At 43.6% G+C, this 16,574-nt stretch overlaps 1 protein-coding gene across 1 annotated transcript in view; it reads right to left on the bottom strand.

Annotated features, from left to right (window-relative positions):
- pawr (PRKC, apoptosis, WT1, regulator) overlaps positions 1–16,574 on the bottom strand; it is a 55,964-nt gene that overhangs the window by 12,437 nt on the left and 26,953 nt on the right. The window contains exon 3 of the mRNA XM_079235816.1: positions 3,135–3,260. Coding sequence (XP_079091942.1) covers positions 3,135–3,260 — 126 coding nt within the window. The remainder of the gene's footprint in view (positions 1–3,134; positions 3,261–16,574) is intronic.

Here is a 16,574-nt window from a genome sequence, read left to right as displayed (position 1 = left end):
TGGAAAGTACCCACCCTGGGAGAGATCACTGGCAAGTACTATTGTATGTAGGCTTTTAAGTATTGTTATAGCGGCGATGCTTTGCAGTTCTCACACACACTTTTTTTAATTTAGATGCTAACCTCACCTGGCTGTCTCAGTCTTTGATGCCGGCTGAAGGCATAGATGTCAAAATGCCAACATCAATCGAAGTCGGAAGATGAAAACAAGATTAACCTGCAAACAACACTGTAAACAGCTGCAGAAAGTCCTACAGCTATTGCAGGTGTATTAGTCAAAAGATGTATCCCTATATTTACCTCGGGTCATTACATTAACCTGTCTTGCACCCATACAATGCCTGTAATATATTTAAAAGAAACTGACTAATGTGCAACAGCCCCTTCTTTTTTTTGGTTTAAAATGGCCTCTGAATAAAGTTTGATTAGAACTGGTTCGCTGTGAAAATATTTTTCACTTCCTCACCAGCTACCTAAACTATTTTTGCAGCTAGAAGTCCCATCAAGGATAAATATTGGTGCGGTTCAGTTGGCTTATATAACAGCACTCCTTAAAATCTTGAATCAACAGAAGTGTGATGTGTGATCAAATATTGTTTCGGGCAACGAGATGAAATTGGCTTTGCTGTGAGCACAGAGGAGAGTGACGGGTAGTGAACAGTTCCCATCCCGCTCGCGCATGACACTCTGGTCTGAAAGGTGCAAATTAAAAATGCTAATTTGGCTCGTCAAAGAGCGCTGGATGCCGTACGTGTTCTCCATGTGAGAGACGGAGGCAGAAAATCTGCTCCGTTGTGGACCTGGCGCCACATTAAATGCAGATGATCCCGAGGAATGTTCCATTATGGTTCTGACTGCTGGATCACTGGAGCAGGTTTTCTTGTAGGACTTAGGACATACCAGAGGGAGGTAAGGAGATAACAAGGACCACATGCCTGCAGAGGGCCTCTCTCACCGGCACATATCGGAGACATGTGTCCTGTCACACGGAGGAGAGCTGTGTGTCCTATGCATCACACACACACACACTCAATCTCTCGAAGCAGATCTAAATGGAGCCCCAGAAAAAAAAAGATGGAAAAATAATGAAACAGCCAAACATCCTTGCAGGAGTTTCCATTAAGTCGTCAGCTGTTAACATCCTCTGAGACCTGCAGGAGGCTGTTAACAGCCATTCAGCTCTGAACAAAAAAGTAAAAAGATCCAGATATCTTGATACCAGCTCAACCCGACTGGACGCTGTATATCATAACGGGCCTGACATGGCAATTGCTTGCCTCCCGTTGATAAATGGGGCCCGAGGGGAGCGGCACATTTTTTGGGCTGCTCCATCTTTACAGATGTCTTACTGACAGCTGCGCAGTAAATCCACTGACCACACCGGACTCCTCCGACTCTTTATTTCTCCCCGTTCGCCTCTTCATGAGCAGGCTGGCACAGCAGAATATGAAATGTCAGTTTCATATGAGTAACAGAGAGACATCTAACGGTTAGTCTCTGCATCTCCACATCTGGTCCGCGTTAGGACTCGTGCTGTGAACTTTATAGCAAGAATAGATTCAGCAGGCATGAATGGACATGGTCGGTTTCAAATGATGGCAATCGCTCGCTATAAATGAACAGATCGAAGCCGCAGCAAAACGGATTTCTTGTTGTTTGTTTACGTGACGTTATGTAAATAGAGAACATCCTCCTGCTTTTTAATGCTACGGGGGCCACGTCTCAGCAGGTGCTGTCACAATCTTCCCGTTAGTGTGGTGTTTGTGTACATATTCCGTACACAACTCCTCGCTCTGTGTAAACAGCCTCAGACGGGTCCAGCCCCAAAAACCAAATAAGCCTGCTGATGCATAACAGCCGATCCATCTGGGACGCAGCTCTTAGCTACATCCACAGGAGTTGTCACTCAGTGGCGGAGCCATTTGGAGTTGTTTTTTTGTATTATTTCTTTCAAATAGCAATTTTCATGTAAATCAGATGATGTTTTACAGAAATACAAACAGAGCTCTTTCTGTCGTTACACAGCTGGATGCTTTTCATATCCTGCATGTGCTCCGTTTCTCATTGAAAATCCCTCCGTGTATTTGAAGTAAACACTACTGCACTACTGAATGTGAACTACCACTCGAAACATAATAAAAGACTCAAATTACGGGCGTGTCATTTCTGATTTGGTTTTTCTGTTTCCTAACTGATTTATGTCGGTTACGCCTCCTGGAGTTATCTGGAGGAAGAGCAGACCGTCTGTGCGCGGATTAACTTTCATCAAATAAGCACAATGTTGCTCGCTAAGATTAAAAGACTTGTTTTGAAGACGACAACAGTACCTGACTCGCATTGTTAAGAACCAGACACCTTTAACACAAAGCAGATCCAAACCCCCGGCTCTCAGATTTTGATGTTTGATGAACGCGGCTTTGAACCTCGTGCACTTGAGCTGCACAGAGACACACTGTGTGGTGTGTGATGTAAATGATGATGCTGCGTTTCTGTATCTATACTTATTCTGCTTAATTCCTCCCAACACCCATCTTGATACAAGAGAAATACATCTCTATATAAAGTCACATGGACATTAGCTGCTTTGTATGTTGTACAATGTGTACCAGCTAAAGGAAAATTACACCTCCAAAAAAACTAAAACAAAGGCCCCAGACCTGTGAGAAACCGGCTCTTCAAGTAGCTTTCACAGGATTTCAGGGCGACTTTTACTCCCTTTTAACTAATTTCGCCGTGATGACGAAATGCCGAAACACATTTTGGTTTTGCGTCACCGCAGCTTTTTCAAGCAAACTTGGCTCCTGAGCTCTCTGGGTGTCTCCCTGAGCAACAGTGCCTCTGTTTGGCAGCACCGATGTATCAATCTGAACGTTATTCTGCTCAAGTAGTGAAAAGCAGAACATCATACGGGTGGATGTGAGACGACACAGACTGCTGCAGAGACATCAAGTCTCTTCTTGGATGCTGAACGCCGGTTTCTTTTTGGGTCTATGAAGGCCCTTTAATTCAACCAGTATGTGCATATTGAACCTTCACTGAATTGAAGTGGAGGCTGAAATATCAAGAGTTAGAGGTAGTAATTAAGCAAATATTTGCCTCTGTCCTCCTTCCTCCTCCTGCCATGTTGTTTCTTACCATTAAGTGGCCGATGTCGGGGTCAGCTGTCATGGCCTCGTTCTGGAAAGTGTTGGCCTGCACCAGCTCCTCCTCCTCCTTCCTGTCCTTCTCCCCTGTGTCGTCATCTTCCAGCTCATCCAGGCTCTGCGAGAAGAGGAAGACAATGATAGATCAGATCAGCTCAGATCAGCCTCGGGGTGCAGCCACAGAGACCGCGATGACGCGCGCACAAGAAATCGGGTTACGGGGAGAAAGCGGTGTGAGGAGAGGTTTTTTTTGGGATACATTTCAATAATTAAAACAAATGCCGTGCTTCATCTGCAATCGTTTGTGAAATGAAGCCAAGATTTGCTGTGCAAGAAAATGCCTTGTATGAAACACGTACGACGGCTTGTCAGTAATCAAATTTCCCTACGAACTAGCGTATACTTTGATTTCCTCGCCTCGTATGTCGAACGTATTGCCAACTGCTATTTTTTAAGTGTTATGTTCAGTGGAAAATTCAAAAAGAATGGATTGCGGCCGCTGATAGCATCATGAATTGCATCATTTTTGATTAACGAATGCTAATAAATATATTACAGCGCAAAATCTGCCAAAAAGGTTCCATTAGCACTGATCTTTGTGAAGCCCCGCTTATTTGCATAGAAGGTTTGAAACATTTGTGCAAAATATATGCATATCAAGTCATTTAAACACGTGCAAATAGCGCAGATGCACCGAGACGCTATCTGCTTGTCTTATTTGTGCAGGTTTTGGGGTCGCAAATGCTGCGAAATCCTCTTCTATATTTGCCCTTCAGTATTGGATTTGATCATTTTGGATACCAAGATGAACAGCTGTGTGTGTTGAAGGCCCCCTTTAACAAGGACGAAGGTCATTCCCACCATAACAGCGATGTTGACCTCTGGATCAACACAGCCGGGGTCTCCTCTTAATCCTCTTAAGACACAATCACATTCACTTCCAGGAATCCCCCGAGGAGCTGCAGCTCAAACACTACTGAACGCTAGATGGACCAGTCAGGCAACAGGAAGACGGCTTGTCAGAGGGCCTTTCACCTCCCTGGGACAGTCAGAGGGGATTTTTGACCGTTGGAATGTCCCTTGGAAACCCAATAAGAGACATGTACAAACACACAGAGAGCAAACATCCCTTTAACAGACGAGTGGGGAGTTAGCTTTCATTATCTAGGCAGATATTTCTGCACATTGCCTGGCAGAACCTCCGACTCTCGCTCCTTGTAATCAGAGCTTTATCATGAATTATGTGCACAGCCTCTGCTTCCTATTTGTGTTACTTTGCAGTCGACTGTGCGGCGGAGTTACGGGGTTTCATCCGTCGTGAGCGGTGAAGATTCATTGCGTAAAACAGAGCTCAACAGTAGGATGGATGGTTGGATCGTGACGAGGCCGGAGCCAAACTCCCAGAGGGTCACAATGCAAACCAGTCTTTCCCGTTTCGAGTTGCAGGGGAGAACAAAAGGTGCCCGCTCAAAAGGCCCTTTAGCGGTAAAAATAGCCATACAAGGTCAACAAGGAATGCAGTCATTTAGGCCTTTCCTCTCAAACGGTTTATCAGTGTCCTTGGAGAGGGGAGGAGGAGGAAGAGTAGGAGGAGGAGGAAGAGTAGGAGGAGGAGGAGGAGGCGGCAGCTAGCCCCTTTTCTTTTCTCACTGTGGGTGCAACACTAGCGCTCTCCTCCTTCTCCTGATGCAACTCGGTGCTAACTAGCCCTCTCTCCATCTCTACCATGCATGTGCACACGGGGGTGGACACAATAACATGAACATACCCTCCAATAAAATAAAGCCAAACTTGTGTCAGAGAGATTTTTATTGTCACAGTTTGTGCTGTTCTTGCATTGGATCGCACCGGGTTGCACTGGAACATGAAACTTTTTCCTCGCAGCAGTTTATGGTCGCCAACTCGACAGGGCACCACTTTCAAGATTAGGACCCAACTCTATGTGGGGAACAGAGGGCAGAGGTTCTGGAGATTAAAAGCTGAAAGCAAAACAGCAGTTTGTCTGTGTCAACACAAAAGGGAATTGTGCAGTGACTCACCACTCCGCTATGCATAAACTTGACTGAAATGTGGAATTGGGAATCTCAAAGTTTACTTTGGATAGAGATGCAGCCCGTTTTGCCCTCTAGTATTCCACATTGATGTGTGTTTCTTCTCTTCCAAAAAAAAAAGAAGAAGAATGGGAAAGCGGGGATCTGTGTGCAACCATATAAGGGATGTTTTTGCCCCCGAATTCAGAAAAATGAGTCAGTGTAATTTTCTGGCCAATTTCTTACCTTGGACCGGGGAAACAAGCAGTGAAGGTGTGGAAGGATGAATGAGCGATGCTTTGACTTATTTTGAGGAATATGGTCACATTTATTTACTGCAAAGTGTCCAAAACGAAGAGTGGAGTGACAAAGCTACAGAGCACGCTGCTCGTGGTTGCAGATGTGTCACTTTCAATGGATCGTTCTCCTTTAGTTTGTGCATGGAAGAACACTTTGTACTGATATGACCGATTCTGAAAGAAGAGGCACCGAATGTGGGGAAGAGAACTCAGCTGCTGCTCAGAGTGTTGCTTTGAAGAAAGTAAAATAGAAATGAAGTTTATTTGGTGTGCAGACCTCTTTTGGGTCCTGTATTATCTGAAATAACTCATTTTTTAAAGTTTTTTTTGTAGTGCGATCTCATATTTACGGGAACATTTGACGCAGAAAAAGATCTGCATAACACTTTCAGCAAAACTAAAAAAAATCTACAGTAACACAGCTGGCTCTTTTTCCATCTCTCCAAAAAAGATCTTTGTAAAGTCGGTTACTGTCAATCCCAATTTTTTTTCCAGTTTTGGTTACTTTCATATTGATGAATATACAAAACTCTCCAAAATATTGCTGAATAACATGATAATTACTACTGTAAACAAAGTCAATATACAATCATCTCTGATGAACTGACCTCATAATAATTTAGGTTAATACTCTAGAATGCAGCCACAAGTCAATGCACATAACTTGAACACGGATTCCTGTGATGATGATGATGATGATGATACGCGGCCAAAATCTAAAGAGATTAGAAAGACGAGTCTGAAAAGCAGCAGCCAGATTGTCCAGAATCCTCTTTGCTTCCTGTTTACAGCCGGATCAAAGAGTCAGGGCCTCGCAAGAGTGTTTACTTTAGTGAAACAAGTAAAACACGCATCCTGGTCCGCTCCAGCCTGGAGACCCCCGTCTGTCCGTCACTCCGCACAGGAAGAATTAAAGACGCTTCATCTGGAGCTCCTCGGTCTACTGGAATGTCTGTTGTGGTTGGAAACTATTTCTTTGGAGAGGAAAATAAATCAGCCATCTACTCCAAAGCTGGCTGCAAATATCTGAATGCAGTTTGATTCTTTGTCTGCGCAACAAAAGGCAGCGTGCTTTACGCTCTTATCCTCTGACATTGGCCTTTGATGCAATCGCACGGTGAACTCGAGTGAGCGGAGGATGACGTGACAGAGTGATGTGAAAAAGTAAGAAATCGTCACCCAAATGTAAACTCTAAGGTAGAATGTTGCACTTCAGGCGAACAAGACCATTTAAAATAAAGATGGAACGCTAAATTAGGCATTAAAAGGACAGTGTGAAGGATTAAGTGGCATCTCGTGGTGAAGTTTCAGATTGCAACCAGCTGAATAACCTCTGCTCTCCGTTCCTTTGCCAAGCGCGTTTGAGAACTACGGTGGCCTTCAGGAATGTCAAAACGCATTCAAAACAATTGGTGTGTCTGTTCTGGGCTACTGTAGAAACACAGCGGTGCAACATGGCGGACTCCTTGAAGAGGACCTGCTGCCGAGGCAACTATGAAGGGCTCATTCTCAGGTAAGGAAAACACAATTCTTAGTTTCAGGTGATTATCCACTTGGGAAAACATAATAATAAATATAATATTCCACGTCTGCCAATAAATGCCCATAAATCCAGTAGGTAAATATAGTAAATAGAGTTAATAATCTACAAGTTGTATTCGAAAAAAAAAACAACAACAACAACTCAAGAGTAAAACTATGCATTCACTCCTTTATTGCATTCATACTCAACAAAGACACGGTCTCTGCAAAAAATACTATTCAGCTGGTCAGAAACAATAGAGGCAGTTAAAGCTACAAAGGAATCCATGGCAACCACTAATACAGCAATGCACCTGTCTGTTTAAAACATTTATATCCTGGGTTCATCACGAAATAACAAGTTTCAGTCTATTTATAATTGAATTTGTTTAGAAATTAACAAAATCAAGTTATTGACAGCGGAGCGATTTAGCACTTTGGTCATTAATAATGTCAATAAATGACCACATATTGTATTGAAAAAGCTTTACCTATAGTACATATTTAATACCCACCCTCCCTAGAGGGCCTGGGCAATATGATCTAAAATGTAAATAATGATAAGTATATTTAACACCAGTATATTCTACTTGTGCTATCTTACTTTGGTGTGTTTTTTCTGGATTCATTATAGCATGAAAAGTTAAAAATAGACTGAACTTTAGTCTGACTGGTTGGTTGAAGGTAAACGTCACTGGTTGAAGGTATTTAATCATTCAGACGATGCATTTCATGAGAACGGCAATTAAAGGCTGGAAAGAGATTCACAATGTCGGTAGTTCGGTGAATTTAGTTTAAACCCAAAGCCTCTTCCCAGAGAACCGCTTTGAGATCCAGTATGAACGTCCATGCTGCCAGTCCCCGGGCCACTTAGTCCTCAGATTGATCTCTAAACAAGCAAAGGGCACCACCGGCGGAGGTGCACTCTTAAACAGCAGGCTTAATGACTCGTGTGTATTAATCACCTGCCACTCGCCACCGCACAGTGACTTCATTAAGATGATGTATCGGAGGCTGGCACGCTGACGCCCACCGTCCCGTAGTGGGGGCTGCCAGTCAGCTCAGGCATCAGTACAGCCGGGCGCTGCGTCAGGTATGGCAGAGATCAAAGTGAGGACATCCACCCCGGAGCCGCTGGCTGATTAATGTGACACTACAGCGTGCCAAGGTCAGCGATAGGTCCAGGAGGGGGACGCCAACTCAAGAGTTGGAGTGAGACATCATCTGACAGCCTCGAAAAAGGTGCGACTGGACCTGCGCTGATCAGTGGCAAAGATATTACCTTTAAACCTGTGAGGGGAAACTAATATGTTCTGTCACCTGCTGTGACCTTCATCCCAAAAAAAAAAAAAGACGTATTCTTCAATCAAGATATCGCGATGTGACTGGGTTGTCCGAGCGAAACATGTAGAAGTGGAAGGTACTCAATGCCTGAACCCCCATAATATTCTAGCACTCAAAAAAAAGCTCTGTTTTCTCAAGTAAATTGTTCTCAGCTTGTATTTAACCAGTAGGGATCACAATGTCAAAAATGGCAGCGTAATTATGTTACACAGACCGACACAGAAGAGTTGTGACAGGAGCGAAAATATAAAAAGGCATTAAAGCAGATTAAAAACACAATTTGTCAGATAAAAAGTCAAGCTGCGCATTGTCATGGTTTACCACCACTCCACTCAAGATGCATCGCCACAGTCAGTCTGGTTTCATGCACACTTTCCAAAATCTGAGGCCCAAAATTGCAAAGTCGGGTTATTTGGGGACAGAGTCGAGTCAAACGGCGTACAAGACATTCTCAAGAATGAAAGTTTGTATTGGCCACAAAGCCCCGGGTCGCTTTCTTTAAAAATCGAGTGTTTATTATATGAAAGCCTTCCACTTTTTTTTTTAGCTTTGAACTTAAAGTTTGCTTGACCCTCATTTTCACTCCAAGTGAGACTTTAACATTTTAATCAGCACTCAGCCAGACCTCAAAATGAGTTAGCTTTACACCGGGGGTGGGGGGGTGCAGTAAAAAAAATAAAAAAAGAAGCTTTTGACAAACAAACAACAGGGGTCCGGCTGTGATTGTTGACCTAGAGATAGCAGCATCAGCATTCCTCTGGATGTGTCAGACGGAGCCGAGGCCCTGAGGGTCGGCAGGTCAGACGCAGCAGGGCTGGGCAGAGATCTTTAACTGTCTGATGGGGCGGTGGAGGGTGGGGGGGGGGGGCAAGTTCTTTAAGTTTGCCAAACTTGTTCTCTGGTCTAAAACCTCCAAAGTAGGTTTGGAACAAAGCAGCGTTTTTTTCGGAGTGTGGGGGGGTCACGTCCAAATGAGACTTTACGCTCCAACACCGCAGACCTCCACAGAAAAACCACACAGCCCCGGCTCTGTCCTCCGCTCGGAGACGTCTGGCTTGGCAAGGAGTCGGAAACTCGAGCTGAACCGATATCACAGAGCTATCAGTGTTCGCCAGCATGTGGCCGAGAGAGCTCTTCAACACAGGCTGCAACACCGTGAAGTGTAACAGAGGCCAATAGAAGAACTTAAATAAATCTCTTCACTGCTTTAAAAGTGGCTTACTGCAGCCCCATGCTGTGCCTCTGACCCTCAACAGACCATAATAGCCTCGTGACTGTGGCCCCTCTGCATGCACACACACCGACTGACAGTTTACCAAGCGTTTACCGACACTCTGAGCTCCAGCGAGCAGAATGTTAATCCAATGAGTCATCAATCTGAAAAACAGCAGCGCGTCAACCTCAGGTGCAAAACAATGATTATCAATTCCAACCAGGATCCAGCTGTGGATGAGCTCTCCAGGGCTTATCGAGGGCTTCGAATTCAAAAAAGGCAGGTGAGATTCCAAGCGACACGTAAGCGGCACTTAACGAGTCAAACGGCAAAACCAAGAGGTTACGTGACAGGAAGTGTGAAGCTGCAAAACACTGCGAGTGGATGACATTACCTGATTATGTTTAATGCCAATGAAATTATTAAAGATCAAGGAAAATTGTGTAATTACGTGGTTTTTCCTTTGATCACCGTTAAATATTTAGCGACAGGTTGAGTTTATGCATCACAGAAAAAATGCTAAATCTGTTTCGAATGACTTAAAATGCCATATTTGGCCCCTCAAGATAAAACAAAAACACATCACCTTCATTCCAGCTGCAAAGAGGGATTTTAAAACTTGCCTGTAGCTAAATCTTGGTTATGCATCCATGACACCAGACTGAGGTAAAAAACTAAAAAAAGATAGAAAATAAAGATTTGAATAAGAACAATTTAAAAAAGAGAATGAGAGTCAAACACATTTGCTCTTGGTTCATAAAACCTGAGGAATGTTTCTGTGTTTCCCTTTAGGTATAAACATTGCCATCCCCTAAAATTGAGTTCAGGCTGAACTCTTTTCTCCTGTTGTGCTGGAAGTCTTCATCTTTTTTTTGTGTGTATTTGCGCAAACCTCCTCCTCATGAGCACCGCTGACTGGCTTCCCATTGGAGGAGATGAAGCAAGTGTGTTTGACCATGTTACCGGGCAGCAGGTAGAGGCTCAGCTTTTTATGCTCGGACAATAATACCTTAAACTGTGACTCGATGGTGGCTCCAGTTTGTCAAAATGTTGTATAAGATGTCGAGTTGTTCTGTAATGTTTCCTCAGAGGGAATCGTGTAGATTCAATTAAGTGAAATCTGGATGCATCACTCTGCTCCTCCAGCTATACAAAGGCTTTGATTTCTTACTGTGCAGAATGAAAGTCTTTCAGTCGACAGCTGAAACTTGAGTCGTGTGATCCATCACAGTGAACGTGTCATAACTACATTATCATTATCTTTTTTTTGTTTTTAATGATCTGCACTTCAACTGCATTACCGAGCGACAACAATGTGACACGGCCTAAGGCGAATGCAGACTTGATGTTCATTGTGAAGGATTATTGCAACTCAAGCAAGTGCTAATTTAATTTCATACTGTACTGACAGTAATGGATGTAAAATCAATGGTAGCCTAGAATAATATGAATATTAAAAATGCAGTTTATGGAACGGATACTGAGCCAAAACCTGCACACAGGTCCATTAAAACGGCATTAATACTTTCTACTTAATACGAAATGACGGTGTATTTAGGAGGAAACTCAATAGCGCACGATGTTTAAATAAATATAACTGCTCGTGAATACAGCACATGTATGTGAAATTTGATGACTATGGTTGCTTTCCGCAGAGGAACACAAATGTTTAGCCGCCCTGACAAGCCCATACTGACAGTCATCCTCTTAATACTTGACACTGAGTAATAACTGCGTTCTCCCTCAAGTTTGGACACCGGCTGCGGGCTGCTTCCAGCGAGGTAGGATAGTTTTACCATCTGTGTGTCCCGGCCACAGACCAGGACGGCTGCAACTCAAGCCACGATCGAGCCAGCGGGGGAAAGGCTGGCGGTGACTGCTGCTGGAGCGTTTATCCCAGCAGCCTCTCCAGAGTCCTGTGCTCCCGGTAATGAATCCTGTTCCTGCAAACCAGCGGTAATAACGCGGTGCCTGCAGCCTACCGAGCCGCTGCGCAATGGTGGTCTTACAACACTTTTATTGCATGTTATGTTATATATACACGTTTTCTATTTTACAGCTTATTGTCTAAATACAGGTAGGATTCGGAAAAAAATCACAGCTATAAATAATACGAAGAGGAGAAAGGGGGATGAAAAGCCAGGAAGTAAAAGGGCACAGAAGCAGCGTTTAGACATCCTGCTGCTTTCATGTGTCACGCTTCAGCCTCGATCGTCTTCTGCTCCTCCGCATTCTGGCTATTGAGGTTTTTATCTTCGAAAAATATTACAATGTCACATCCTGGTGACCTATGTGTTAATAAAGCACCTCTGACACTCATCTCCTGGCATCCGTCTACTGCCTGCTGTCTAATAAAAAGGAAGAAAAAGCCAAAAAGAAAACCAAGAACTTGTTTTGTCCAACAACAACCAAAAACAATCTATTAATGTATCCGTTTATTTGGAATATTAAGAATCTTTGATTTCTCTGCGTGGGGATCGAGGAAAGGTCACTCCATTTTGAAATGTTGGAAACAAAAAGATATTCGTTCAAGGTCCAAATTTAAACTGCATTTCACGGTCTTTATCAGCAGACGGAGTGAGCTCCGTCTGCATTTTGTTAAGCAAACTTCATCCGCTGATAAAGATGTTTTTGCCAATCACGTTGAAATAATAGAAAAAAACTGATGCATAAAGCAGCAGCTCATTTGATTAGTTGTTTCATCGCTAGAGGACAACGTGTTCTGTAAACTGAGGTGTCTTCATTTGAGAACACAGGCACATAAAAACTGGTATTATAATCGATTTAAATCTGACCTAATGTTTTGGTTATGGTTTCGGTTAACTGTGAGCCTCGGTCATCTCTTTAGAATTCTCTGCGTGCATCTGACTGCATGCATGTTTGCATTTGTGACAGAGATGGACAAGAAGGAGATTGTGTACCTCGGAGTTAATAACTGCTTATCTCGCGGGTATTTTATCAGCAGATAACAACGTGACCTCTGACCCGGAGCTGTTGGTCGGCAGCCTCCAATTCCCCCCTCTGGAATGTCTGGTATCCCGTCACGTGTACAGCCGAATCCTCGCCTCGGCCCACGGCACGATGCCAAATGGGTTATTTAGCATCTGGTATCCCGGAGCCTTCTTCTATTTAACCACAAGACTGTGTTGGCCGTGGTCTACCTTGCAACCTGGCATGGACTGAACTGACAAGAGGAGAAACAAGCCTGGACAGAGAGGTATTGTGTGAGCGGCCCCTCCTCGCCATGGACACCTCACAAAGAGAAGAGACGTCTTGGGCCTTTGTGGAGCTGTGACACTTGAGCAGCAGAATTCTGTGCTGCCTCTGTGTTGATTGGGTTTATCTAATGAGAACGAGAGCTAAGTGCCATTCAGTGCACACATGCCTTTCTCCTCGGCCATCCTGTGTTTTGGCTGCCGGCGCTGGGTTTTCTTGGCCGAGGGCTCGCTGCTCATTCAGAGCTCCGACAACTCTGGGACTATTCAGGTTTCATAGACCCCTCAAAAAGAACCACAGACATGCTGGGCAGGAGCAGAGCCAGGGCCACAGCATCCAGGAAGCTACGCAACCGCAGTGCAAACGTCTCTCACACGTTGTCGGATTGCTCGATGATAAAACTGCCCAACATCCTCCAAAGTGGAGAAAGAAGCTAAATCGGTCTCAGTCTCTATCTTAGTTTCAGACAAAAAGGTGTGTATGAAAAAATACTTTCTCAATAGAAATAAATACAACTGGCTGAGATGAACTGACTGATTTCTGTGTCCTTTTCCGGCTGTAGTTGTTTACGTCTCGGCCACCATTTCAATCTTTCATTTTCATCTTAAAGTTAATCCATTGATCAACTCTGACAAAAGTGGAATATTTGTCATGTAGAGTAAGGAACACCAACGAGGACCCACATGTTTAACCACACTGGAGAGAAACGCTTTAAATGTGGCCGTCCTGGCAAACCAGGACATTTCATATCCTAGATATGTTGGCTGTCTCGCCGTGTTATGTTATATTGTGTCAGGTTCTCAGTTGGGAGTCTGTTTCCAATCATCCAGAATTGAGCAGAACTGATTTTTTTTCATTTTCCCTTAACTATTCCTGACATTGAGATTTGAACACTGATCTTATGTCTACACATGTAGAAGGTTTAGTATGCACTTTAGAATGCATTATATTTTGGGGGTTTTCTCGACCGTTTTTATTTGTAATCATATTGGTATTAACGCCTAGTCTCTTGTATCGTTGCCTTCTCAACATCAAAGACTATAATGGAAATAAGTGCTGAACCTTGCGTAATATTTAACTTTTGTGAAATTTAAAATTGTTGTCTCGTCAACTAAACTGCACTAAACATTACGTGTGTTACTCCTCGAGCTATCATGACGAGCATTTCCTGCAGCTGCCTTCAGAATGCGGTGCTTTTGATGCCCCCAATTATCACACTATGCACCAGAATGAGCGAACGCCAGCCAGTCCGAGTCAAGAGTGTAAAGCAACAAACAACCAAAGCGCCGTGTGGAAAAGTAGAAAGTATATTCCTCTTCTTTTGGTACCAAAAGGAAACACAAAGCCCTGGGACGCCGACAACATGCCTGTGTGGAATAATAGACCCTTCTGCACAGCACACACGGCCAGAACCGAAATGGCATGTACCTGCTGAGTGACTGATTATGAAGACAGCTGCTGGGGGAACAGAAGTGGTAAGTCAGCCTCGCCCTCAGCGTGTGCGTGCATGCATGTATGTGTGCGTGTGTGTGTCTGCGTGCATGCAGCTGGAGAGCAGTAGCAGCCTGAGGGCACCTGATGGCAGTGCTTAACCATCCAGCACCTGAACAACACACCTGGCAATAAAAGGTTTGTGGTTTGTTTCACATCTCCTGGTAAACACAGGTGCTGCAGCCATGGAGTCAAACAGGAAAAAGATAAAAAAAACATCCTGGAAAAACACCGGTGTGGCTGAATGGTCCACCCGGTATGTGCAGGTCTGCACGTTTTAAAGTCAGATCTATTTTTTTCTATCTATATCTATGCATTGCTTTGAGGTCCGATCCCAGAGGGTACGGTCATGTGACCTGCTTCGATCTTAAGTTAATGTGACACACAAACTGCCTTTAGCTGAGGTCTCTTTGAAGATGTTTGCAGAGAGTTTGGAAAGAGTCCGCTTAGACAAATCAGTAAGATTGCCAGAAGGTCTATAGCATTACCTGAATAATCGACTCACCTCTGTGACGGTATGTCACTTCTGACGCTTTTGGTGGCACTGCCAAACAGGATCAAACCAGAATTAACCTCCATAACTGAACTTATTAGGCCGTTTAACAGACAATAAGATTAGCTGTGCCGGGTATTAGTGCCTGTGACGCTGCTTTTATTCTTACGTCCATTCAACCGATACTTTCCGATAATGTTTGTGATATTTTCATGCCCGAGCTTTGTATTTAAAGCAGACTTTCAGATACAGGAAACGTCTGGCACCAATTTAAAACAAATTTTCGGTTAAAAAAAGAAAGCAGAAAAAACACATTCCTGTAGGAGGTACATACTTGGGCCGGATGGGAATGTTGTCTCTTTTGAAAACAGAAGCATTCAATCAAATACCATACACAAACAAAGTGTGGTCCGCTCAAGATGCCACAGCGCTTGGGTATTGCAGTTAGCTCAGAGCTTTGATCCAGTCATTAGTGGAGAGTGGCTTAAAAAGCAACGATTTCCTCCCGAGATTGATTCCTTTTTGTCGCGTTAAAAGGGTCCGACATGTTGTAGAGGAATTTCTAAGCCGAATTCACAGCCTACTTAAAAGATGCTGTGTCTCGTAGATACATAACAAATACCTCTGGCATGCAGCTTTGGAGCAGGTCGCAATTCAATTAATTTGGACGATACATCTCGCTCGACAAGGTCTGTCTCTTGAAAAGCAAATTTAGCAATGGGATTAGACTGCTTTATGGGAAATAAATTGTCTTCTTTGTAGGCTCTTTTTTTCCCCCTACAAAGTTTCCATCTTTTTTTTAAAGATTTTCCCTTGTTGTCAAAGAATGGACATTTTCATAGCGGTAATAACTTTAACAGAAGAATGCTACGTGCTGTTTGTAGACACGCTGAAGGAACTGGTCTGTGAATTTACAATTTCCTTATAATGCATACCACCTGTGATCTCTGAACTTCAGTGAGGCCCCCTCCACGACAAAAGTGATGAATCCACCTGTTCTACTTCATATTGCACCCTCTGTTATTTGTTCGTACACCTTTTGGATTATTGGAGGATCAAGTTAGCCTAATTATTCACAGGACATGCCATTTCCTTGGATCCCTGGAGGTATTTGCCACTATAGTGGTACAGTAAGGGTGAATACTTTGGCCAAAGCATTGCATTGACGCTGACGTTCAGGCTTTTTTTCTTGTACAAACAAACTGGATCCTTCTGCGATGTGACTCCCACTTTGCCAACCTGGGTTTTGGTTAACCGGGAATTACCGTTTAAAAAAAATTATATTTAAAATCCAACATATTCTAATCTCTCTATTCATAATGTGCATTGGCTTCATTGAAGATGTAGCGATTGCGGACGTTCTTGCACAACATGCGTGCAGCAGAATGTCCTTTTTGTGTAGTTGTCATCTACAGACTACAGCAGGCTATTTCAGAGATACACTTAAAAAGCAACTGCCAGCTGCTCCTTGAAAACAGAAGCAAAACCATCAATACGTTTATTTCCTGTACATTGGGAGTTTAATCTCAAGAAAATATGAACACTCTATGACCTATTCCTGTGTAAAAGAGCCAAACACACCTCACTTGTATTTCTGGTGGGATACGTGCCTTTAGAAGTGCCATGAACCCACGCGCACACATCAAATCCAAGAAGTGCCTCAAACCCCACGCCAAACCCCAAATTTGCCCCAAAAACATAATCACATAAAAATGTGGAATGAAAAGCAATGCAGCATTTTAAGTGCCTCTTAATATCAGGTACTTAGCTCCCATTTGTGCCTCATATTGCATGACAACCTGCGTGGTTGAACCCACATGTGGAA

This window comes from Taurulus bubalis (genome assembly GCF_910589615.1).
Source record: "Taurulus bubalis genome assembly, chromosome: 20".
NCBI classification, from domain to species: Eukaryota; Metazoa; Chordata; class Actinopteri; order Perciformes; family Cottidae; genus Taurulus; species Taurulus bubalis.
The sequence above is the reverse complement of the archived record's forward strand: the minus strand, read 5'-3'. Positions and strand labels throughout refer to the sequence as shown.